This window comes from Acomys russatus, chromosome 8 (genome assembly GCF_903995435.1).
Source record: "Acomys russatus chromosome 8, mAcoRus1.1, whole genome shotgun sequence".
Classification (NCBI taxonomy): Eukaryota; Metazoa; Chordata; class Mammalia; order Rodentia; family Muridae; genus Acomys; species Acomys russatus.
In genome coordinates this window covers 3,651,589-3,674,968 of record NC_067144.1, presented here as the reverse complement: position 1 = coordinate 3,674,968, position 23,380 = coordinate 3,651,589, and the positions used below count along the sequence as shown (strand labels likewise).

The 23,380-nt window shown below is 50.6% G+C and overlaps 2 protein-coding genes across 2 annotated transcripts in view; one reads left to right on the top strand and one right to left on the bottom strand.

The window, feature by feature from the left end:
• The first annotated feature begins 14,110 nt into the window (after positions 1-14,110).
• Comt (catechol-O-methyltransferase) lies at positions 14,111-19,102 on the top strand. The gene is made up of 4 exons (XM_051150671.1): positions 14,111-14,375; positions 14,792-14,985; positions 15,307-15,438; positions 18,819-19,102. Exons 1-4 carry the CDS (start codon positions 14,111-14,113, stop codon positions 19,011-19,013), a joined length of 786 nt encoding a protein of 261 aa, XP_051006628.1. The 3' UTR covers positions 19,014-19,102.
• A 2,379-nt stretch (positions 19,103-21,481) lies between these two features.
• Positions 21,482-23,380, bottom strand: part of Arvcf (ARVCF delta catenin family member) — a 41,901-nt gene continuing 40,002 nt past the window's right edge. Inside the window, exons 15-19 of the mRNA XM_051150670.1 lie at positions 23,282-23,369; positions 23,012-23,065; positions 22,656-22,741; positions 21,992-22,111; positions 21,482-21,590 (exon numbers count right to left, since the gene is read on the bottom strand). Coding sequence (XP_051006627.1) covers positions 22,004-22,111; positions 22,656-22,741; positions 23,012-23,065; positions 23,282-23,369 — 336 coding nt within the window. The 3' untranslated portion in view covers positions 21,482-21,590; positions 21,992-22,003. The remainder of the gene's footprint in view (positions 21,591-21,991; positions 22,112-22,655; positions 22,742-23,011; positions 23,066-23,281; positions 23,370-23,380) is intronic.

Below are 23,380 nucleotides of genomic sequence, written 5' to 3'. Positions count from 1 at the left end.
AAATGAAGCTGTAGATGTCTTGTGATGTCAGTTTTTTTTTATTGGGGAAGAGAGGGTACTAACACAGTAAAACTCAAAGTCACAAACATTCGGGCCCTAAGTATATACAGTTATTTATTTGTTTATTTGTTATAGTTGATTCCTCTTTTTTTAACTGGTCTAAAACTTGCACCAGGACATCCTGTGTTGGGATGACATGAGCTACCACGCCTGGCTCTGTGCTTGCATGTCTGTTTGTGTGTGTGTGTGACTATGGGCAAATACATGCCCATAGAGGTCAGGACAAATGTGGGTACCTTTTCACATCTTCCACTTTGTTTGAGGCAGGGTCTTCTATCTTGTTTACTGCTGCTTAGGCCATAGTAGCTATCCCACAAGCCTCTGAGGGTTCTTCTGTCTCTGTCGCTCTCTCTCTCTCTCTCTCTCTCTCTCTCTCTCTCTCTCTCTCTCTCTCTCTCTCTCTCTCTCACACACACACACACACACACACACACACACACACACACACACACCTCACAGCACTGGGATTATAAACCTGTATTACCATGTTTGGCTTTAAGTGGGAATAGGGATCCGAACTAAGGGATCTTTCCAGCCCCAGTTGTTGTTGTTTTAACATCTTTTACTATTCCTTTAGGAAAGCACTGTTATTTCTGTAGGCGATTTTGGCTTTATCAGTTGTATTAAAGTCTCTTTCCTTTTTCCTCTTAAGTTTTTCTGCCGTCAGAAGGGAAGAACAACATGTGGGCAGTGTAGCCCAGTTGGTAGAGAGCTGGCCTGGCATGCATGAGGCCCTGGGTTCAATCCCTAGCACTTCATAAAATGAGGCACAGTGGGCTATGTCTGTATTCCTAGCACCCAAAGAGTATAGCAGGAGGATCAGAAAGTCCGTGTCCTCTTCTTCTCCATAGCAAGTGTGAGGCTAGCCTGGGCTACGTGAAATCCTATTCCCTCCCCACCTCCAAAATCAACAACTCATGTAAGGAAACAGGATGAAACGAGTAAGTCATAAATCCTCAAAGCCAGTGAACAAGATCAGAATCTGAAATCTGGTCATGAGGGGTACAGCATCTAGGAGGTAGAGGCAGGAGGATCAGGAATGCAAGGCCAGTCTTGGCTGTGGAGCAAGTCCAAGCCCAAGCTGGGGTCCATGAGACCCTGCCTTAATAGAAGGAAGAGGAAGAGAAGAAAAGGAAGTTAAGAATCTGATAAGCTGCCAAGGTATGCTGTGCTTCTATGTTGAAACGAAAACCACTTCTCTAAAACAACAACAACAACAAAAAAAAACCCACTTCTCTAAAAAAAAAAAAAAAAAAAAAAAAAAAAAAAAACCACTTCTCTTTTTGATCAAAGATAAAGCAGAAAAAACAAAGATAAAGCAGCATTTTGACTTTTTGCGGGCCTGGGGTTGCACCCTGGGATTTGGTGTGTGCTAATCCTCTCTATACCACTGAGCTCTATATACCGCAGCCCAAGCTTATTCTTGTTTAAAAAAGAATTCTAATCCTGGTGGTGGTAGCGCACGCCTTTGATCCCAGCACTCAGGAGGCAGACGGATCTTTGTGATTTCGAGGCCAACCGGGTCTACAAAGTGAGGCCAGGACAGCAAAGGCTACACAGAGAAACCCTGTCTTGAAACAAAACAAAGCAATAAATAAATAAATAAATAAACAAACAAACCTAGGTGCTGGAGAGATGGATCAGGGGTTAAGAGTAAATGCTGCTCTTCCAGAGAACCTAAGTCTGTTTTCTATCACTGACCTCAGGTGACTCATGGCTGCCTGTAACTCCAGCAACAGGAGATAGGACACCGTCTTCTGGCCTCATGGGCACGCACATACACACATACTCTCACAGAAACACATAAATAAAAAATTGTAGCTAGCCAAACTTTTAATTCCAGCACTCGGGAAGCAGAAGCAGTCAAATCTTTGTGATTTTTAGGCAGGACCAGGGACCTCAGGGTATTTTGATGACCTCAGTAAGGACAAGCTACACCGACATTTATACACACGGATGGAGGTCTGGTGGCAGATTCTTGGGTGCTCCTGAGCCTTCAGGGGCTTTCTAGAATTCCTTATGGACCTCTGAGGCCAACAGCTATTGGACTTCTCTGGTATGAATAAGCCGACCACTTCTAATAAGATCAGAATGCTTTGTTGTGGTAATGGTTGTTTTGGTTTGGTTTGGTTTTGGTTTTTCAAGACAGGATTTCTTTATACAACCCTGGCTGCCCTGAACCTCACTCTACAGTCCAAAATGGCCTTGAACTCAGAGATCCCCCTGCCACCCCTACCCCCCCACCCCCCTCACCTCCACCCCCACCCCACCCCCATCTCCCAAGTGCTAGGATTAAAGTCGTGCACCACCATGCCCTGTGGTTTGGTTTGGTTTGTTTTAAGACACAACATGGAGTGGTTGTTTTGTCTTCTTCTGAGACAGGGTCTTTCCATGTACCTTGCTAACTTAGAGCTTGGTGTGTAGACCAGGCTTGTGAGCTTGCAGCAATCCTCCTGCCTCTGCGTCCAGAACAGTGGGTGACAGATACTACCACAGCTGGCCTGCCAAGCTTTTCAAGGTTCCTTAAAGCTCTCTGGCACCACCTGGTTCTGGGTCCTGCCATGGGGAGAGCCGACCTAAGTGCAACCCTGCACATAACTTACCATGAAAGGAAGTCCTTGGTAAGTGTGATGTTTGGAGGGATCAGACCCTGAGGAAGGAGAAATGTCTCAGTTTGGTTTAACAAAGTATCATTTACTGAATACTTGTGAGTCATGGATAGCTAAAGAGAAACCAGTGTCTTTTTATAACCAACAAATAAAAAAATAGACCCCTAGAGAGCAGCAGTGACGTTATCTTTTCGTTTCACTCAGTCCATGACCTTAACCCTTTATTCATTTTAATTGTTTTAATTTGGGTTTTGGGGGGGAGGGGCTTTTTTTTAAAAAAAGATTCATTTATTTATTATTATATATACACAGCTCTCTGCCTGCATATACACCTGCATGCCAGAAGAGGGCACCAGATCTCATTATAGATGGTTGTGAGCTACCTTTATGATTGCTAGGAATTGAACTCAGGACCTTTGGAAGAGCAGTCAGTGCTCTTAACCTCTGAGCCATCTCTCCAACCTGAGACCTTTTTAATTTTTATTTTTGTGGGTTTTGCTCACTATGAAGATCCGACTGGCCATGAACTCACAGACCATCCTTGCCCTTCTCCCAAGTGCTGGGACTAAAGATGTGCACCACCACCACTGAGCTAATCTCCAGCCCTTGTTCCTATAATATTATTGTTGTATATTGACTTTTGATCTAGACCAGCAGGTTATTTCGCTGGGTCCTGAGGAGGAAGGACCAGGGGATCAGAGATAAGTCAGAACAGGTGGCTTAGGAGGGATACATAAGCTACGTGTTATACCAAAACAGTTTCTTAAGAAGTACAACATCAGGGCTGGAGAGATGGCTCAGCGGTTAAAGAGCACTGACTGCTCTTCCAAAGGTCCTGAGTTCAATTCCCAGCAGCCACATGGTGGTTCACAACCATCTATAATGAGATCTGGTGCCCTCTTCTGGTATACATGTAGGCAAAACACTGTATATTTAATAAATAAATCAATCTTATGTACTATTTGCCAGGGACATGGGGCAGAGTCAGTGGCAAGCTATCAATCATACAATGGGATCAAGCACTGTTCCACAGGGGAACACAGGGTCTCTCAAGGGTCTCAGAGACCCGAGGACCAGCAGCCTTGGGCCTGATTACGACAGTCTCTTGGGGTGGAGGTGGCTTAAAAGTCAAGTTCCCAGGAAATAAATCCTTAAGTCCTTTGATTCCCTGGCCCCAGCCCAAGTCTAGGTCTTGCCAGCCTGCCCCTGGGTAAGGAGGACACAGAACTAAGTTCCTCTTGTTGATTCATCAGAGCCTCTGAGAAAACCTTGGACTGGACTGGCTCTCAGCAGACTATATATGCTATATTGTTTATGTATATTGTAAATATATACGTGTGTGTGTGTGTGTGTGTGTGTGTGTGTGTGTGTTGCTGGATATGGGACTCAGGACACTGTGCATGCTACATATATGCTTTACACTAAACTGTGTCCTCAAGTCACATTATTTAGACATTTGGCATGGATCTTACAAAGGCCAACTAGGAAGTAAACAACTACCAGTTCATCACATACCAGGATCTGTAGCAGATTAGTACAGCACATGAATTCATCATCTCATACACACATGTGTGCATGTGGCCAGAGGATAGCTTTGGGTGTCATTGCTCAAGAACCAGATACTGTGATATTTGAGACAAGGTCTGTCACCAGCCTGGAGCTCTCCAGGTTGGTCAGGCTGACTGCCCAGTGAGTCAAGGGTCCTCCTGGGATCCTCTCCAGACCTGGTACCCTTTTTTTTTTTTTTTTTTTTTTTTTTTTTTTTGAGACAGGTTCTCCTTATGTAGCCCTGGCTGGCCTGGAACTTGCTATGGTGACCAGGATGACCTAGCGCTCGCTGAGATCTACCTGCCTCTGCCTCCCAAGTGCTGGGATTAAAGGTGTGGGCTTCAATACGCCCAGCCCCGGCACAATTTTTTAATGTACTGAGAGTATGTTTGTTAACTTATTAATTAGATACAAACTAGTCATTCTGTACATCTGAAAAATATCTAGTTCAGAGGTAGAGGGTTTGTTTTGCCTAGAAGACAGAGTTGTGGATTCAGACCCAGCACAGAGAGAGAAAGGAGAAGGGAGGTGTAGGAATCTGTAAGTCCAACACTAAGGAGGTGGAGGCAGGAGTGTCAGGTCATCATTAGCTAACAGAAAGTTCAAGAACAGCCTAGACTACATGGGTCCCTGTCTCAAAGCGAGGAGATGGCCAGGTGGGCATTGTGCTTGTCATGCACACGTGAGGACCTGAGTGCCAAGTGCTAGAACCCATGTAGAGCATGGGCGAAGTGGCCAGACATGATGGCACAGGCCTCTGATCTCAGCACTCTGAAAGCAGAGGCAGGTGGATCTCTGTGAGTTCGAGGCCAGCCTGGCCTACATAGAGAGTTCTAGGACAGCCAGGACTACATAGAGAGACCCTGTCTCAAATAATCAAACCAACCAAACAAGCAAAAAAAATGGACAAAATGGTGTACACCTGCATCTCCAATGATGGCGTTAGGGATAGCGATAGATCACTGGCCAGCCAGTCCAGCTATTTTCAAGCTCCACTTTCAGCAAGAGACCCTGCTTTAAAAAAGAAAGAAAGAAAGAAAAGAAAAGAAAAAGATACAGGTAGAGAGCAATAGAGGGAACCTGGTACCAGTGTCTGGCATGCTTGCATACAGTCACAGCCCATGTACCTGCGACACGCCTATCCTTGTTTGCTTGGGCACTGGGGATGGAGTCCAAGGTCCCAAACAGGCTATGTGCGCTGAGTGCTAAGGGCTCTATCTGCTGGCATGGATAGGAGTGGAGCTTAGACTACAATGGGAACCTATGAGATGATGCTAGGGTGCCCAAGGGAGGGCCTGAGCGGTGAAAGGGTGAAGCCAAGGGTGGAACATGGCGCAGTGCCCAGGGGCTATGCCTGCTTGTGGGTGCAGGGCTCTAGGCTCCATCCTACTGAGGGAAACTGGAGTGGGTAGGGGAGGCACCATAGAGAAGACAATTGGGGGCCCTTGTTGCATCTGCTGATCCTTGACAATCACATCAATGGAAAAGAGGATTGAGCGTTGGCTACGTAGGGGTAGTGGTGCTTTTGTGTGTTGACTTAGTGGTGACAGCACAGAGTTCAGATAGGTGTGTCCTAGCCTGCTGACAAGCACCCATGGAGGAGTGGGGACACGGACATCAGAAAGGACTTATGAGGAGGCAGGAAGACAAGCTCCCAAGCCCCAAACCAAAGGTTAAGTTGTCACCTTCAGAAGAGGAAGGAAGACCAGGAGCCACCCAGCTCCCAGTGAGTGAGGTGGGAGAAGTAAGTCTGTCCTCATCATAGCAGCAGCTGTTTGCCTGAAGCCTTGGACCCAGCGATCTCTCAGGTCTGGTGAGCAGGCCAGCTGGACGTGGGATGTAGCTCTCTGAGCTGGGACTAGCCAGTCTGAGTCCTGGCTCCATAGGAGCAGCCAAGCCTGATGCTGAGCAAGGACGCCTGGCTCCCAGAGGTAGGAGGATGAGTTTAAGGTCGGTTGTTTGAGGCCAGCCTGGTCTGGTCTATATGAAACTGGCTTGGGGGGAAGGTGGAGCTCTCTGGCTTGAGCAGAGTTGGGAAATGGAAATGTCCTGGAAGCAGGAAGAAGAGTTGGTTCATGGGAACCCATTTGGATTTGCACTGGGGCTTATGAAAGTTCCGCTCCTGGGCGGGGTGGCTCCGTAGTAGAACTTACATGGCGTATACAAGCTCCTGGATTCTATTCCCACCCAGCACTGTGAACGGGAGGGCGGGCATTGAAGGCTGGCCAGGCACTGCACAAGTCACCAAGGCTGGGAGGCACGCGTCTTGTCTTCAAGTGTTGCGGTGGCTGCAACACACGGAGTATCTATTTGATGGCTTTGGGTCTTCTCAGGCAGATGCTGAAGGGTCCTCGGATCATCCTTAGGGTGTCACTTTGAGACATCGCGGAACTAGGTTCAGGTTTGTCCCCTGGCCTGTTTCAGCCAAGGTGGAGGTCTGGGCCAGAAAAGACTCAAAGGAACCTGCTAAGGCCTTTGGAGGGAAAGAGAAAATCTTTGTTAAGGACACTGGTGTGATGGGGACTAGAGCTTGCTGTGGGAGGGGGTGTGGCCATTTACCCTTTAGAGAGTGAGGTGAATAGGTCAGTGTCAAGCCCTTTGTGCCCTTCACCCGTCCCCTCAGCCCTCTCCACAGTATTCTGCTTCCTACTGAGAGTGTGCAAGCAATCCTGCTCCTAGCACTGGGTCTCTCTGCTGCTGGAGCTGGATCAGCTGCCCGTCAAAGTGCACAATAGAGGGCCATTAGAGCACACAGGGTCTGGCTTTGAGAAGACAGCAGAGGAGGGCGGGGCCTGCCCTGGCCTCTGAGGAGGCTGGAGTGGGGGCGGGGGCAAGGGGGGCGGGCATCTAGAATCTGCTGTAGGCAAAGAGCTGCACCTTAGTATAAATATGACTACAACTTCCATAATCCCTAGCAAAACCCAGCATGCAGCTGGTGCATAGCCCTGGTGAAAACCTTCAACCAAACTCTAGTTGCTGGCCTGTGGTGAGCTGCCAGACTGCACCAGCTGTTTTCATTGTATTCTCCGATGCTCGAGGAAGCCAGCAGGAGGGCAGCCTGCACATCCTGTCCACTAAAGCTATCTGTAACCCTTTGCTCCGCAGGCAAGAGTAGGTACCAGCAGGCAAGCCTGTGACCCATTCAGACGAAGCTTTGTTTACAATACTCAATAGGCCATGTCTGCTTTCTCAGGTGCCCTAGGTACCTCCACCTTCCTCTGCCGACTGGAGAAATGATAGATGCTGTACGGTAGGTCTGAGACAGTTGTGGGGAAAGACAGCTACAGTGTCAGTGTCCTGCTGTGGAGGGCTGGAGGCCACGGTGTCAGCGCCTTCATACTTCTGTTAGCTTTTTTTGTGTTTGGAAGCTCAGCAGGGATTGCAGGGCTCTACGGATATATGAATGTGTGGTATCTCGGCTCCTGGCTTCCCTGTGCGCCCTAATGCGTCCTTCAGCATCACACCGGCTGCTGACAGTGTAGTCCATCCCTGAGGACCTCTCCAGCCTCTCCAGGAGGACAGGTGCCCTCTGTCTTGCCCTCACTGCAGCTCTAGTCATCACTGCCCTGCTCAGCAGGCCGCAGGTGGTGACCCTTCCAGCCTTCTGGGGGAGCTGTGGGCAGAGTGGGGCTCCTTCTTCTTTCATTGCTTGTGCCTCAGTGTCCTTCCTGCCACCTGTCCTGCTTCTCACTTACCTGTCTCTCTCTTTTCTCTGAGCTGCCAGACTTGTGAGGGCAGTCTTCAGCCATTCTCAGGGCCAATATCAGTGGCTGGTCTCAGTAGTGGCAAAACAGGTCTGTAGGCTGTGTTAGTTGCTTTTCCTATAGCCATGGCAAAAACAAAACAAACAAACAAAAAAACCCTTGTGCCTTAGTAGCTATTCTATTGCTGTGGAGAGACACCATGGCCAAGGCAACTCTTATCAAAGGAAGCGTTGAGTTGGTAGTATTGCATCTGAGTGTCTCCAGCTGCCATCGCAAGAAGCAACAGCAGGAATGGAGCGGGGTGACACATCTGCACCCCTGAAACTTCTCTGTGCAGAAGTTTGGTGCTATGCTGCCACGGCATCCCTCTGGATCTGGACACAGGCTTTCCCAGGGGGCTGCTGTGTTCCACAGGCCGCCCTCTCAACTCTGACTTCTGGAAAACATAAAGATGTTTCCTCTGAGATCAAGATGCTCTTACAACCAAGCGGCAGGGAGGCTAAGAGGGGGGACTGGGGGCGGGGGCAGGGCGGGGCAGCTCTCGGAAGCAAGAATCACAATGGTTTCAGGACAGTCCTGAGCAATTCTTTCTTTTGTAAGCTTGGGGTAGAAGTCTCCTGGATCCTGCATGATTGAGGGCAAGGCAAGACAAGAGGTTACATAGCACCTGGCCCCTGCTGGCCACTAACATGCCCAAGAAGCACAGAGCGCCCATCCAACATGTAGGCAGTTGAGCCTAATGAGCCAGCCCCCAGCACAGCAATCAAAAGGCCAACTTAGATGATTCCAGGTGGGGGTGGTGCCTAGAGGTTACCCTGGGGGCAAGTGGCCTCCACGTGTTTAAAAACAAAAGGCCAAACAAAATTTTGTGTAGCCCTAGGACTTTTGAGACAGGTCTCACTATGTAGCCCAGGCTGGCCCAGAATGCACTGTGTATCCCAGGCTGGCCTCACTCACTCTAGACTTTCTGTTTGTTGGAGCTACAGGTGTGCACCACCATGCTCGGTCTTCCCCTCCCTCTCCTTCCCTCCTTTTCTGTTTTTGTTTTTGGGTTTTTTGTTTGTTTGTTTGTTTTCCCTTTCTCTCCCTCTCTGCTTTCTCCTTCTCAGCCAGAGTACTTCAAAAGCCCTGCTGAAGCCTTGCAGCCCTTCCCCTCACAACTACAAGATAACTTTGTGGTTCAGTGGAGCCAGGAGTCACAGAAGCTTAGGTAGACTGACTCCCTTCCACCCCCTGAAAAGCTGTAAAAGTCAGAGATGTCCTTTGTGACATTGTCCCCCCACCCCATCCTGGGCTGTACACAATAACTCTTTCCTGTTCCACTTGAAGCCATCTCCCCCATTGTTCTCACGGTGCCCCCTTTTACCCCACCCCACCTTGAGGTGCACTCTCCAGCCTGCACCTACCACCAGAAGAGGGCATCAGATCTCAGTATAGATGGTTGTGAGCCACCATGTGGTTGCTGGGAATTGAACTCAGGACCTTTGGAAGAGCAGCAGCCAGTGCTCTTAGCCTCTGAGCCATCTCTCCAGCCCGAGGCTCTTTCTTAATAAAACTCATTCTGAAGAGTAACTGGCTCGCTCTGCTTCCCTCTCCTTCAACCAACCTGAAGTTAATAATTTATAACAGTGAGAGTTCTAACCTGTGTACGTGCGTGCGTGAGTGTGTGAGAGAGAAAGAGGCGATAGGTTTCAGCAATTTAGCATCTAGATCAAACTTCTCGCGTCTAGGAACGTGTACATTTTGGCGTGCTGGGGATATGTGCCAAACACACACTGATTGAGCTACACCCAGCTAGGGTTCAGCATCAGCAGCCTTTGTGCTTGTGCCATTAGTAGATGATTAATGTCCCCTTCAGTCCACCTTCTGGCACTTTTTAAAATAACTTTAGGAGGAAAACATGAGACTTGGCCATTTGTCAGGTACGAAGGGCGTTCACAACGTTGTGTAAGTCCTACCAGAACCTTCTTGTCATTCCCCACTGTAACTCTGTACCTACTGAGTTCCCTCTTCCCTTTCTGCTGCCCCAGAAGCTAGTCAGCTGCCACTTTTGTGCTATCTGCTGGTCGGTGTCTGGAGGGTTTTACTTGTGGGGCCCATCCGTGCTGCAGCATAGGTTGGTGCCTCCTTCACCCCAGCTGCGTGCACTCCACTGTGGAGTGCCCTGGCTGGTTTAGCTCTTCAGCGTGGAGAACCCTAGGGTTGCTTCCACTTGTGAGTTACTGTGAGTCATGCTGCCATGAGCAAGAGCAGACAAATGTCTGAGGCCTGCTCCCAAGTCTGGCTACACAGCACTGTCACGTGGCGATTCTTGGGATAGCCTCTCATGAGACCATAAAACTTTCCACCAGTTTTCACTTCAGCAGTGTGCAGGGGTTCCAATATTTTTTCATACGTTTACCAACTTTATTGTCTTACTTTAAATAGAAAAAAGAAAAAAAAAAAATCAGGCCTGGTGGTGCAGGCCCTATAACCCAGTTACTTGGGAGCTAGAGTCGGGAAGATTCTAAGTTCAAGGCCTTCCTGGGCTAAAGTACATTTTAAGGCCAGCCTGGGCAATTTAATAACAGCTTGTCTCAAAATAAGTGGCTGGCAGTGTAGCTCAGTGAACCTTTGTGTGCGTTGCTGAGTGTCCAACTCCAGAAAAAGGGCATTTCAGTGACAGCGAAATACAGCATGGCTTTGACAGGTGATTCCACAGTAACTGTGACTAACAATGTGAAGACTGCACTGACAGGATCTTGTTTCCCAGGCTGTCCTTGAACTCACAAGGATGATCTTGAACTTCTGACCTTCTGGGCTTCACAACTCCTGGATGTTGGGATCATAGGAGCGTGCCAGCATTGCTCAACTGGTGCAGGGCTGGAACCCAGGGCTAGGCCAGGCACTCATTCTGCCAGCTGAACTGCATCCAAGCTTCTCCCTGTGCCCTACTTTTAAAAACACTTTTTGCATGTTACGTTAGACAAGCATTCTACCACAGAACTACACCTAAGCCCTAAATCCTCTTTTTTTTTTTCTTGAGGTTTTATTCTTTTAATTTTTACTGATTTGATTGATTGATTTGAGACAGAGTCTAGTATGGCCCAGGCTGGCCTCAAACTCATGACCTTCTTCAGATTCCTGAGTGCTGGGATTACAGATATCCATACTACTCAACTGGCTTACCACTCTGTTTTAATTATTGTAGCTTTGTAAGGTACTTCTTTTTCAAGAATTAATTTGGTTATTTATGCTCCCTAGAGATTCAGTAAGATTTAGCATGGTTTTCTCTACTGAAAAAAAAAAACTGCCCTTGGGATTTTGGTAAAGATTATATTAAATCAGTAGGCAGATCTGGGTAGCACTGAGAGTCTTCTTTCTTTCTTTTTTTTTTTTTTTTTTTCCTTTTGGTTTTTCGAGACAGGGTTTCTCTGTGTAGCCCTGACTGTCCTGGACTCACTCTGTAGACCAGGCTGGCCTCCAACTCAGAGGTCCACCTGCCTCTGCCTCCCAAGGTGGGGATTAAAGGCGTGCGCTCCCACTGCCTGGCTTATAATGTATATTTATTAATGTGTATCTATAATATATATTGTATGTAATTTAGGCCGGCCTCAAACTCCTGACTTCCTGCCTCAGCCTGTCAATGTTCGACAAAGTTCTGAGCTACCTCCCTAGCTGGGTTTTTGGATGGATGGATAGATGGATGGATGGATGGATGGATGGATGGATGGATGGAAAGATGGACAATAGAGTTCATTGTCTCACCACTGTAATGCCACTTCTAGTAGTGATAATGGGTACCATAAACACCCAAGCACATGTTAGGAAATTACACCATAAGGAAGGAGTAAAATGAGGCTGGTGTCTGGTGTATGCCCGCAATCCCAGCACTCGGCCTTTCAGGCTGCTTCCGGCACCTTTCCCGCTTTGTTGCACCTACTTGGCCTTTTCTGGTAAGCTGCCCAGTACTCCCAAGGGCCATTGTTCCCCTGGATAGCTTCCTGTGGGCTTATGTGTGTGCTGTGTAACTAGCTATTGGTGTGTGGTGGTGGGGAGCTATGGCCTGAGCTAAAAAATAGCTCTTTCTTCTGCTTCTCCCAAGATTTTTTATGACAACAGGCCTTCTGAGTGATGCCTACATTCTGTGAGAATGAGAAAGTGCTGGAATAGTTGGATTTTTCTAGGTCAGTTTCTAGAAAGAAAAAAAAAAGTTGACCAAAGGCCAAATTGAGTTCTTCAGAATTCCATAAAATTTGCATGTCTGCTCAGCTCAATAAAAGGAGCCCAGGCCTCCCACAGCGGAGCATGGGGGCAGGTGCTTGGATGTTGGAAGCAAGCTTCTGGGGCATGGCATTCAGGCCCAGCATGCATGCAGACCAGCAACCACGTGAGCACTTGTGCAGACAGGCTCCTGTAAGTGTAGGCTGCAAGGCCTCCGCACTCAGGTCTCTTCTGTTCTCTCCTGAGACTGGACCTGCCTCCTCTGGAGACTCTTCCACCAGCCTTTCCGGCCTAGGCCAGGGTCTGTGTCATCACCAGCGCCCCCCTCTGGAAGAAGTGTAAATGGCTACAGTCTTCAGAGAAAGTTTCACTGGCTCCTCTTGCTTGTGTCATCTTCTGTTTTAGAGTCACTGGTGTGAAATCACACAGTTTTGCTGTGAACTTACTGAGCTCTGCTCACAGTGTCAGCTGTGGGAACTCTGGGCTGCTCCCCCAACTTTCGCTTACCCAAAGGCGAGTGTGTGTGAACACACTCACGCTCACCTTGTACTACGGATGGAACTTGGGGCCTTATGTGTGCTAGGTAAACACCATGCCATCGAGCTCACCCAGCCCCTGTGTGTTTTAGGGTCTGTAGTCTGCAGCTGTTCCCCACTTGTATAGGCAGAGGACCCAGGATCTCACTCATTGCCTTTGTGGGTCTTCAGCCAAATGGAGCAAGTCAATCGCAGGAGCAGAGCTCCCATATCTTACTGATTTTGCACAGCCCCAGCAACTTTCACAAGGAGATGTGGCCCAGAGAAATGACCAAAACATTGACCATGGTGATACACCCCTGTTTTAATCCCAGCCCCCAGGAGAGTTATGAGCTCAAGACCAGCCTGGGGGCTGAAGAGATGGCTCAGTGGTTAAAAGCACTGCCCAGAGGTCCAGCAACCACATGGGGGCTCACAACCATCTATACTGGGATCTGATGCCTTCTTCTGGCCTGCAGGTGTGCGGGTGTAAATGCACAGCACTTAAAATAAATGGAGAGATGGCTCAGAGGTTAAGAGCACTGGCTGTTCTTTCAAAGGTCCTGAGTTAAATTCCCTGAAACCACATGGTGGCTCACAGCCATCTATAATGAGATCTGGTGCCCTCTTCTGGCCTGCTGGCTCCCATGCAGACAGAATACTGTATAAATATTAAGTAATTAAAATAATAATAATAATAATAAAGATATAAATTGATAAATCCTTATTTTAAAAAAAAAAAGGCCATCCTGGGATATATGCCTGACTCAAGAAAACAAGGACTGATAATGGAGGTGAGCTTACCTTGCACACACAACCAAAAGGAAGTAAAGACCAAGGGGCCACAGCTTTCCTACTTTCTGAGGCAAAGAATGGTAATTTTGAGGGCAAAAATAGGATGGAGAGCTTTCTGGACTAGGCTGGTGAATTCTCAGGATGTCACCTGGTGATCTGTGGGGCTTGTGAAGCCAGTTGGAGAATGGGGGAGTGGGGGCTGGGGGGGCGGGGGTTCTCTCCAGTGAGCTCTCATCCATTCAGGTCTCCAGCCCCATTAACAGTCTCTGCTTGATGAAGGAAAGCTTCTTCAGTTTTCTGACTTGGTACTAGACGATCCCCTCCCAAGAAATCTTCACCTTCCACCACATGCAGGAACAGACAGGTCCTGTGGCCCGTCCTATGCGCGCACAGTTCTCTCAGCTTGAACCGATCAGAATGCTAGTTCAATGAAAGATGGCACCTCCAGGCTTGAGGACCACCACACCTTCCGGTCGGTCCTCAACACAGGACTTCAGGAGGCACACACACACACACACGCACGCACGCACGCACGCACGCATGCACGCCAAGCACCTGCTCTGGCTGCAGTGAGCAGGCTGCAAGCCTCACCTGGCTGTGACCCAGCAAGAGGCCCTGAGCCCTGGGGACGCAGTCTCTGAACCTTGACCCTGTCTCCCTGCCCCCCACCCTGCAGATGCTGCTAGCTGTCGTCTCATTGGGTCTCCTGTTAGCCCTCCTCCTGTTCCTGCGACACGTGGGCTGGGCCTTGGTAGTTATCTGCTGGTTTGAGAACGTGCAGCAGCCGATCTGCAACCTGCTCATGGGCGACACAAAGGAGCAGCGAATCCTGCGCCATGTTCAGCAGCACGCAAAGCCTGGAGACCCCGAGGGTGTCCTGGAGGCCATTGACAGCTACTGCTCACAGAAGGAGTGGGCCATGAACGTGGGTAACGTAAAAGGTACGAGGCATGGGGGGCGGGGCATGACCTGGGTATGGGAGTTCTGGCAGAAGAGTCTGTTAAAAGGAGAGGGAATTGTGGGTCGTACTCCTGTCTAGCCCCTGTGGAGACATTTACACTTGGAGGAACCAGGTAGGTGAGCTAGAGGGGTGTGTGTGTGTGTGCGTGTGCGTGTGTGTGTGCGCAAAGGGCTGGAAGATTCTCCAAGGCTGTGTACTATGGGCCTCGGGGTTATCGGGAGGCAAAGGGCCTTTCTAAGCAGGTCAGGAAGGAACAAAAGGAAGGGTAGGAATGTTTCAGGCTGGAAACATGAGAAGAGTGGGAATGTTACCAGTCTGGAGAGGGGGAAGGTTCAGAATTGAGGATGGGGTTCCCCTCTTTCTACCTGTACTTCTGTCCACCTCACCACCCACCAGGCCAGATCGTGGATGCAGTGATTCGGGAGTACAGCCCCTCGCTGGTGCTGGAGCTTGGCGCCTACTGCGGCTACTCAGCTGTGCGTATGGCCCGCCTGCTGCCACCGGGAGGCAGGCTTCTCACCATGGAGATGAACCCTGACTACGCTGCCATCACCCAGCAAATGGTGGACTTTGCTGGCCTAGGAGACAAAGTACGGCCCTGTAACTGGTGTGGGCAGCTGTGGCAGGGAGAGCTGGACAGGCAGGGGGAGGGTGGGGGGGTTAAGGTCTTTGGCCAGTCACTAAGCACCTGCCGTGTCTGGGCCCCTTGGAGTCAAGGAAGGAGCTCCAGCAAGTTAGGGACACGGTCTTACTGACCTACCCTACAGAGCAAGCAACTCTCTGGGCTGCCCCAGGAAAGACTACACATTTTACACTCTTCTCCAGAGCCCCCAAGAGATGTATACCTGGGTGGAGGTGCGGGCTCTTGCATAGCCCCGTGGGCACAGCGCTGACACAGAACACTGTTCCAGGTCACCATCCTCATTGGGGCATCGCAGGACCTCATCCCCCAGCTCAAGAAGAAGTACGATGTGGACACGTTGGATATGGTCTTTCTGGACCACTGGAAAGACCGCTACCTGCCGGACACACATCTCCTGGAGGTGAGCTGACTTGCCCTGCTCAGCAGGATGGCTTCTGCACTGTCATTACTGAGGTCACTGAAGAGCCCTGCTGAGGGTGGCCCAAGGGCATAGGTAGGTCCAGGGACAGTCTGAGAGGTCAGTGGACTGTAGAGGCCCTGTGGCAGGTGGAGATGAAAGGGAAGGGATTCTGGGTAGCAGTGCCAGGCCAGAGACTCCCTGCACTGTAAGCAGGGTGCTGCTAGGGAGTGCAGTGGACACCAGAGACCAGAACACTCGGGCCTGAGGGACACAGAGAAGAGTACCTGAGGAGCAAAATTGGCTGCCACACAGTCTGACTGGGGGTGATCAGGGGCTGGCCACAGGAAGGGCAAGTGTGTCTTGGATCTTTCTCCAGAAGCTTCTGCTATACAAACACTCCAGTCTCCCAAGACCTTTTCAGCCCTCAGCACTGCTGTTCAGCCACCTTCATCTAGCAGGACCCCAGCTCTCACGGGGGTGGGGGGCATCCCCACTCTAAAGTGACTAGAGCTTGAGGGTATAATACCTTGTCCTGCTCTGGTGGCCAGTAGAGGGACATGGGGTGGCTCCTTGGCCTCCACTGGGTCTCCTCACAGCCTTCTACAGCCAACATGGGGCTGTCCATGTGGTGTTGACCAGCCACAGTTGTCTCAAGCGCTGTACACCCTGTCATGTACAGTGGAGTCTGGAATGTGAGAGATCAGCCAACAAACCCAGGGGCAGGACAGGGCCACTGTGGCTTGGGCATGAATATAAGGGCACAAAGGACAAGTCATGAGATCTGGACACGTGATAGGAGGCGAGTCCTGGCGTCTAAAAGGATGTCATTGATCTTGTGGAAGCATGGACAGGGTGAGACAGGGGATATTTCGGAGGTCCCTCGCTATTTTGGAAGTGGTGAGCACTACTAGGGTGGGAGGCAGGGATATCCCAGAGCAAAGGAAGTGTACCAGAGAACCTGTTTTTACGAAGAGGGCAGGCAGTCAGCAGATAGAAAGGAGACCAAAAAGGCCAGGCTAACCATGGGAAGCTGACTTGGGAAGGGGTCCATGCCTGGCAGACATTGTAAACAGGGTACCTACTGTGGGCAGAGGACAAACTGGGCAGGAGAGCCAACCACAGTGCAGGGAATGGGCCTCTGCAGCTTTCGGTGTGTGGTAATTGCAGGCCTGCTTTTAGAAAGAGCCAAATATTGCTGTTCAGTCACTAGGAAACTAACCGTTTTCAGCGCTGCTGCTCAAAGCTGGCAATTAGCTCCACATTGGCAGTGGGTGCACTTCCACCCCACCCCCACCCCCGCCGTATGGCTTTGGGGAATTAAACCCAGAGGCTGCATCTTTAAGAACTAAAAGCCAGGCAATGGTGGCGCATGCCTTTAATCCCAGCACTGGGGAGGCAGAGGCAGGCAGATCACTGTGAGTTCAAGGCCAGCCCGGTCTACAAAGCGAGTCCAGGGGGGCTACACAGAAAAAAATCCTGTCTCGAAAAACCAACAAAACAAAACCAAAATAAAAAAGAACTAAAACTACATTACTACCTAGGCTTAGGAATGCACACGGACAGTCTCAGTACTTGAAGGCAGGGGCTCACCTGTTTGAGGCCAGCCTAGGTTAGACAGTAAGACCCCGTCTCACAAGCAGACATCTTACCCACAGCATTCTACACTCTCCTGTCCCCTCAGCACAGATGCCAGCTGCTCAGGCACAGGTACCCACTCACCTGCAATTCCAGGAGGCTCATGGTATCTGAATACTGGTAGGGTAGGGGCTGTCCCCACAAAAGGTGTGTTCTCGAAGGGCAATGGGACCCCAGACCTCCAGAAGCACATGCCTTGCTGTCATGATGAAACTAGCAAGTTTTGGTCTTTTTTTTTTTTTTTTTTTTAAGACAGGGTTTCTCTGTGTAGCCTTGGCTGTCCTAGACTCCCTTTGTAGACCAGGCTGGCCTCAAACTCACAGCGATCCACCTGCCTCTGCCTCCTGAGTGGAGTGCTGGGATTAAAGGTGTGCACCACCACGCCCAACAGAGACCAGCAAGTTTTATGTCTCAGTGTCATTAGTCTTACTGACTTGTGACTCTTGATGTTTCCAAGTCCCTGGCTGAGCCTGGGAACTCCCAGCTCCTATTGTTCCCTTCCTGCCCTGAGCTGCAGGGCCTCACAGTGGACGGGGCAGCTGCCTTCTTGCAGAACAGTTCTTCATTGATGTCTTCCCAACCAGTGCTGACTTGACGTTCTGTTTTCTACTTCCTAAGCGAGAATGTATGATGACCCATAGTGAAACTCATTCACACTGTAGCGCCTGAGGCTAGCCCCTGGATTTGCTGACCAGCCTGGGTCCCTCAGCTGTCTCAGAGCCCACAGGCTGAGATGACCATCCTCCCACCCCACCCCCACATGACTACTAGGACCAGCCAGAGCTTTGGACAACTGTTGAGAGAACAGCACTGATATGCAAGTCTGACTGGGGGTGATCAGGGGCTGGCCACAGGGAGGGCAAGTGTGTCTTGGATCTTTCTCCAGAAGCTTCTGCTATACAAACACTCCAGTCTCCCAAGACCTTTTCAGCCCCTACCCCCTCCCCCCCACTTCAGTGTGGGACATTTTATTTTCATGTGGGGTGCTGGGAATACACTTTGGGTCACAACTGCATGGCTGCACTCCTCCCACTGAGCTATATACGTCAGCCCACACTACTTACTGGATTTAACTTTCCATTTTTAGGCTGCTTTCAATGTGTTTGAAGACAAGTGTCTTCCATAGGCCAGGGAAGCCTAGAACCCTCAATCCTGCCTCAGCCTCCTGACTGCTGAGATTACAGATGTGGCCCCATCAGACACAAGGGCTTTGTTTCATGATTATATTAAAAACAAACCCCTAAGCCTCCTGGGCAGCCTTTAGATGAGACATTCAGGTGCCTCCTGGCTCTCCTCACCCCTACGCACACAAGGCACATTTTTTCATCAGGCACTTCAGTCATGTATATGTTATCAGCAGACTTACTTCCCAGAGGGGAGAGACAGGTACCCTGCATGTGGGGGTTCTAGAGCCACTGTGTCGGGGGCCCAGGGACAACTTCTCCCTCCTGCGCAGAGCCCAGCACCTACTGTCTTCCCCAGCCCAGGTGATCTCCAAAGATAGGGTTGTTGGTGAAGACGCCACATTCCTGGCATAGAGTGTTGGAGGGAAACTGGCCTTCTGGCTCCACCATCCCTTCCACTCCGCCAGCCTCCAAACCTTCACTGTGCTGCCTACATGTCCCTCCTGGGCTAGGGCTGGATACAGGGGAGAAGGGATAGGAGCTGAAGTGACTGACTCCATGCCGAGTCCCATTGCACTGTGTTTGCCAAGCATTCCTGACCCTCCCCGTCTGTCCCTGCAGGAATGTGGCCTGTTGCGCAAAGGGACGGTGCTCCTAGCTGACAATGTCATCATCCCGGGCACCCCCGACTTCCTGGCATATGTGAGGGGGAGCAGCAGCTTCGAGTGCACACACTACAGCTCAGAGCTGGAGTACTTAAATGCAGTAGACGGCCTGGAGAAAGCGATCTACACGGGTCCAGGCAGCCCGCCTTGAGCTTCCCTTTCAGCTCCCTTCTGCAAGATGACACACACCCACGCTGGCCCCTTCTGTGCTTCTGGTGCCTGTCCTCAAGCGCTGTGGTTCCCAACTGTCACAGCTTTCTGTGCAAACTCGCCACAATGAACCTGGGAAACACCTGTGGATAAGAGGCTGCACTGCAGCAGGTGTGGCAGCTCACAGCGCCTGCTCAGCATGCAGAGGCCTCACAGTTAATCCTCAGCATCAGAGAGCAAGAAGGGAGACTTTAAAAAAAAAAATCAAAGCAGGTGTCAGTCTGATGGTGTCACCAACTGCAAGAGGAGATTCTTATAGGGTTTTAATGCAGGATCCCTAGAAACTGCTGTCAGCCCAGCAAGAAGTCAGGAAACTGAAAATATCCAGATACCATTTGGCTGTCACCAAATGGCAGCACCTCAGAGACCGTACTGTCACCAGCAACTCATACCACATTTCCTCTGAAGAATGAGTCATGGCCACCGCATGGTGGCACACGCCTTTAATCCCACCACTCAGGAGGCAGAGGCAGGTAGATTGTTCAAGTGAGTCCAGGACAGCCAGGGCTACACAGAGAAACCCTGTCTCAAAAAAACAAGAAAAATACAAAACTAAAATTAAAAAAAAAAAAGAATGAGTCATGCTAGAGAGATGGCGCAGAGGTTACTGGCTGCTCTTACAAGGGTACTGAAGTTCAATTCTCAGCAACCACATGGTGGCCTACAACGAGCTATAATGAGATCTGGTGCCCTCTTTTGGTACACAGGCATACATACAGGCAAAATACTATACATAATAAATAATCTTTAAAAAAAAAAAAAAAGTTGGGCAGTGGCTTTAATCCTAGCACTCCAAAGACAGATGCAGGTGGATCTCTGTGAGTTTGAGGCCAGACTAATCTACAAAGTGAGTCCAGGGCAGGCTAGGCTACATACTGGGAAACTGTCTCAAAAAAAAAGTCATAAACTTCCAAGTGTAGTATCCCACACCTGTTATCCCAGTACCCAGGAGGCAGAGGTAGCCAGCTCTGAGTTCAAAGGTCAGCCTATTCTACAGAGTGAGTTCCAGGACAGCCAGGACTACAAAGGGAGACTCTTGTCTTAAAGATGTTACCTCTTATAAAGGAAATTAAAGATCTAAATATTTGGATACAGATTCACTGACGGTTATATTCACAACTACCATACTGCTCTTACCCGGCGCTCCCTGGACAGACAGCCTTTGTGCCTGTCTTTGACTAAGCAAGAAAGGGTGACACAGGTAGCCATGAGGCCATGCAGTCCCTGTTGCTCTCCACTCCTTTGTGACACCCAGGAGAAACCATCTCTCCAGTCCTACTTCCTGGCCTACAGAAGAGGAAGTAGGCTCAGACAACAGGCGCCTGTCTGCCAGGTACCACACACCCCCACCCCCACGCAGCGAGGAAGCATGAAGTTTGGAGTTGCCCACCCCCACTCCACCTCCTCCAGGGGCTCAAGGTCTCACTCAGTAGGATCCCATTTCCTAGACACAAAGATCAACTCCATCTTGGCTAGTCCTACCTGTGCCCAGCCAGTCAGTCAGCATGGCCCCTCTGGGCTGAAGGTCCCAACAGGAGCCAGGGAAGACAAGTAGGCAGTGTCTGCAAGGGCTGGGCGAGCCTCCCATCCCTCCCTCCTCCCAGTATCAGCAACGGGATTTCAGGGGACCTGTCATCACCAGGTGGCAGCAGTGGCTCAGTTAACCCAGTGGGATGCCCTCTTCCTCTGGGAGCAGAGTCAGAACACAGGGAGTTAGTTCCTTTGCTGCTTTTTTAATCTTGAAATTTTCTTACAAAATTTTCAATGTTTGTTGATACAGTCTTATTTTGGTTTCGTTTTTAATGCTTTTTGTCAGTTTTCTTCGTTTTTAAGTCACAAACAGCAGGCACTGAGCAGCAGTTCCCACGCTGCTGCCGGCAGTCAGGCCCTCGAGGTTACTTGAGGTTCTAGGCAGATGCGACAGCCAGGGTGGCCCCAGCCACAGGCAACTTAGGAGGAGTTTGCTGCAGAGGGAAGATGTCCCAGGAACACAAGGACATGGGTGCTGGGGACAAGCACAGCTTGCCCCCTAGCTGGCTGCCTCCTAAACTTCCCTGCGCGGACTTTTTAGGAACAGCCCTGGCTATGATCAGCCTGCATGCAGCATAGTATTCCAGCCACCCTTGGGAGCCCATGTTCTCTTCCAAGGCCCCCTACTTGTCCCATTGCCTGCTCCAGGACCTCCAGTGCAGGCTTGTATTTGCTCCTCGGTGTCACTGTGCATGGGGAGGAGGGGATAGGCTTGCCCCTCACCCCCTCTCCCACTACACAGCACCATGTCAGTAAACAGCTAACTCAGGCCTGAAGAGTTAGATCAGGAGAGTGGGGAAGAGGGTAGGGTAAGACAGGACAAGAGGGACAGCCATTAATTCAGGCCCTGGCTTGGGACAAGAGGCTTGGCCAACCCGCCACAGAAGGGCAGGGCTCCGGCTCCGAGTCCAAGTCTGGGTCTGCTCAAGACAGCCCTCTTCCAGCTACTGCGATGTGATCCCTAAGAACAGACAGCTGAGCCAGGGCCCTGCAAAGGGAAACAGACACATGCTTGAGCGAGGAGTCCAGACAGGCGACAGAGCCAGCAAGATGTAGCAGGGTGACTTAGAGCCTCAATACACAGTAACTGACCCCAGAGGCCACACAGAAGCAGTGGCTGTGGATTGAAGGGAGGGCCATGCCAAAAGCCTTGACACTGGGACCAGTCCTTTCTTGCTGGTCCTCACAGGGCAACATGCTGAGGGCATCTAAGGAAATAGGGGCATGTCTCCTCAGGACCCTGATCTCTAGGGGCTGGAATAAGATTTTGTGAGCCCTGGGAAGACACTCCTGTCGCCTGGATCCTGCCAGGGATCACACAGGGAGCTCAGACATGCAGCAAGCAGAGATGAACAAGAACGGGCAAACCGACCAGACGAAGGAACGTACCAGGCATGCAAGCTAGACCCAGGAGTCAACAGGCTGAGGCTTAGTGTCCCCCACGGCGTCCACCAGCCTGACCGAGGGCCTGCTGGGCCCAGGCGGAGGGGCCTTCCTGCCAGAGTCGGGCTGCAGTGCATGGTGGGTGGGCAGATAGGAGTTAGAAGCAGGGAAAAAAAAGCAGGTTAACTACAGCTAAGGGCAAGCTAGGCTGGTCGACATGGACAAGGGGTGAAAAGAAGGGCCTGCCAAGGCAGTACAGGGAAACCAAGCTCTGGAACTGGCTATAGGGTGGCACACGGATATACCCAGAGGCTGGTATGTGAAGCCAGGATACTGGCACAGTGTATGTGGCAGATGTTGCCCTTGCTAGGGGACCACAGTGGACACCTTGCCCCCACACACATATAAGAAAAGGGAACACATCCACTTGCTCAGACTCTGGTCCTATGTAGCCCATGGCCGGGCAGAGCCACCCCTGTCCACTCCAATGCAGCAAGACTGTGCACCATCAGACCTCTCAGGGACTGATGCTGGGCTACTGCCTGGGCTCTGCAAATGAATGCCACTCCAGCCATGTCCCCGAGCCCTGACCAAGCTTAGCACTGCCTGGCTGTTCTCGTGACAAGCCCAAGACAGGAAGCCTCCTTGGGTATTTGTTGCTGTCACTCACTTTCAACAGTTCCTTCTCGGAGGCCTCCCCTGTGGAGTCACTTCCCAGCGTCCTCCGCTCCCTCCGGTCCACTGTGGCATACCCATCTGTAGGGTGGAACAAAGCAGGGAGTGAGCAGAATTCTGGGGAAGTTGGGAAGAAAGGTGAACTTCCTTCAGCCCAGATACAGAAAACCCTAGACGGGGAACTTCTGGTCTCAGGGCCAGCTCCAACCAGCCCTGAGGCCTCCAAACCACCTGTCTTTTCTCCAGCTGACATTGTGCCATAGCAAGGCCTCCCCAGCACCACCCAGGATGGGTGCAGGTGGCGCCCCGCAGCCTTCTTCCCTGAGCTCTTTCCTACCCCTCTGAACTCACCTGGACCAAGTGTGTCCATAGGGATCAAATCCCGGGTGGCTGACTTCTCCCCATCTGCAAGGCACGAGCAGGTTTCTATGAGCAGTGAGGCAGGCATGGGGAGGGCAGGGCAGACAAGCTCGCCGCCGCGGTAGGACAGTCAGTGCTCAGTGTTGTGTGTCAGAAGTCCGTGCTGCCTCCCTAGCCCCACCTACCTCGTGCATTGGCAGTGGGAGCTACTCTTAAGCCTCGGGGTTAAGTTTTGTGTCCCTCCCCCCTGCCTGTGCTCACCAGGGTTCTTGTCCACCAGTGGCAGTGTGCTGTCATCAAAGCCCCCAGAACTTGGCGTTCCTTTGGGTCCCTTGGCAGTGCTAGCAGACTACAGAGGCA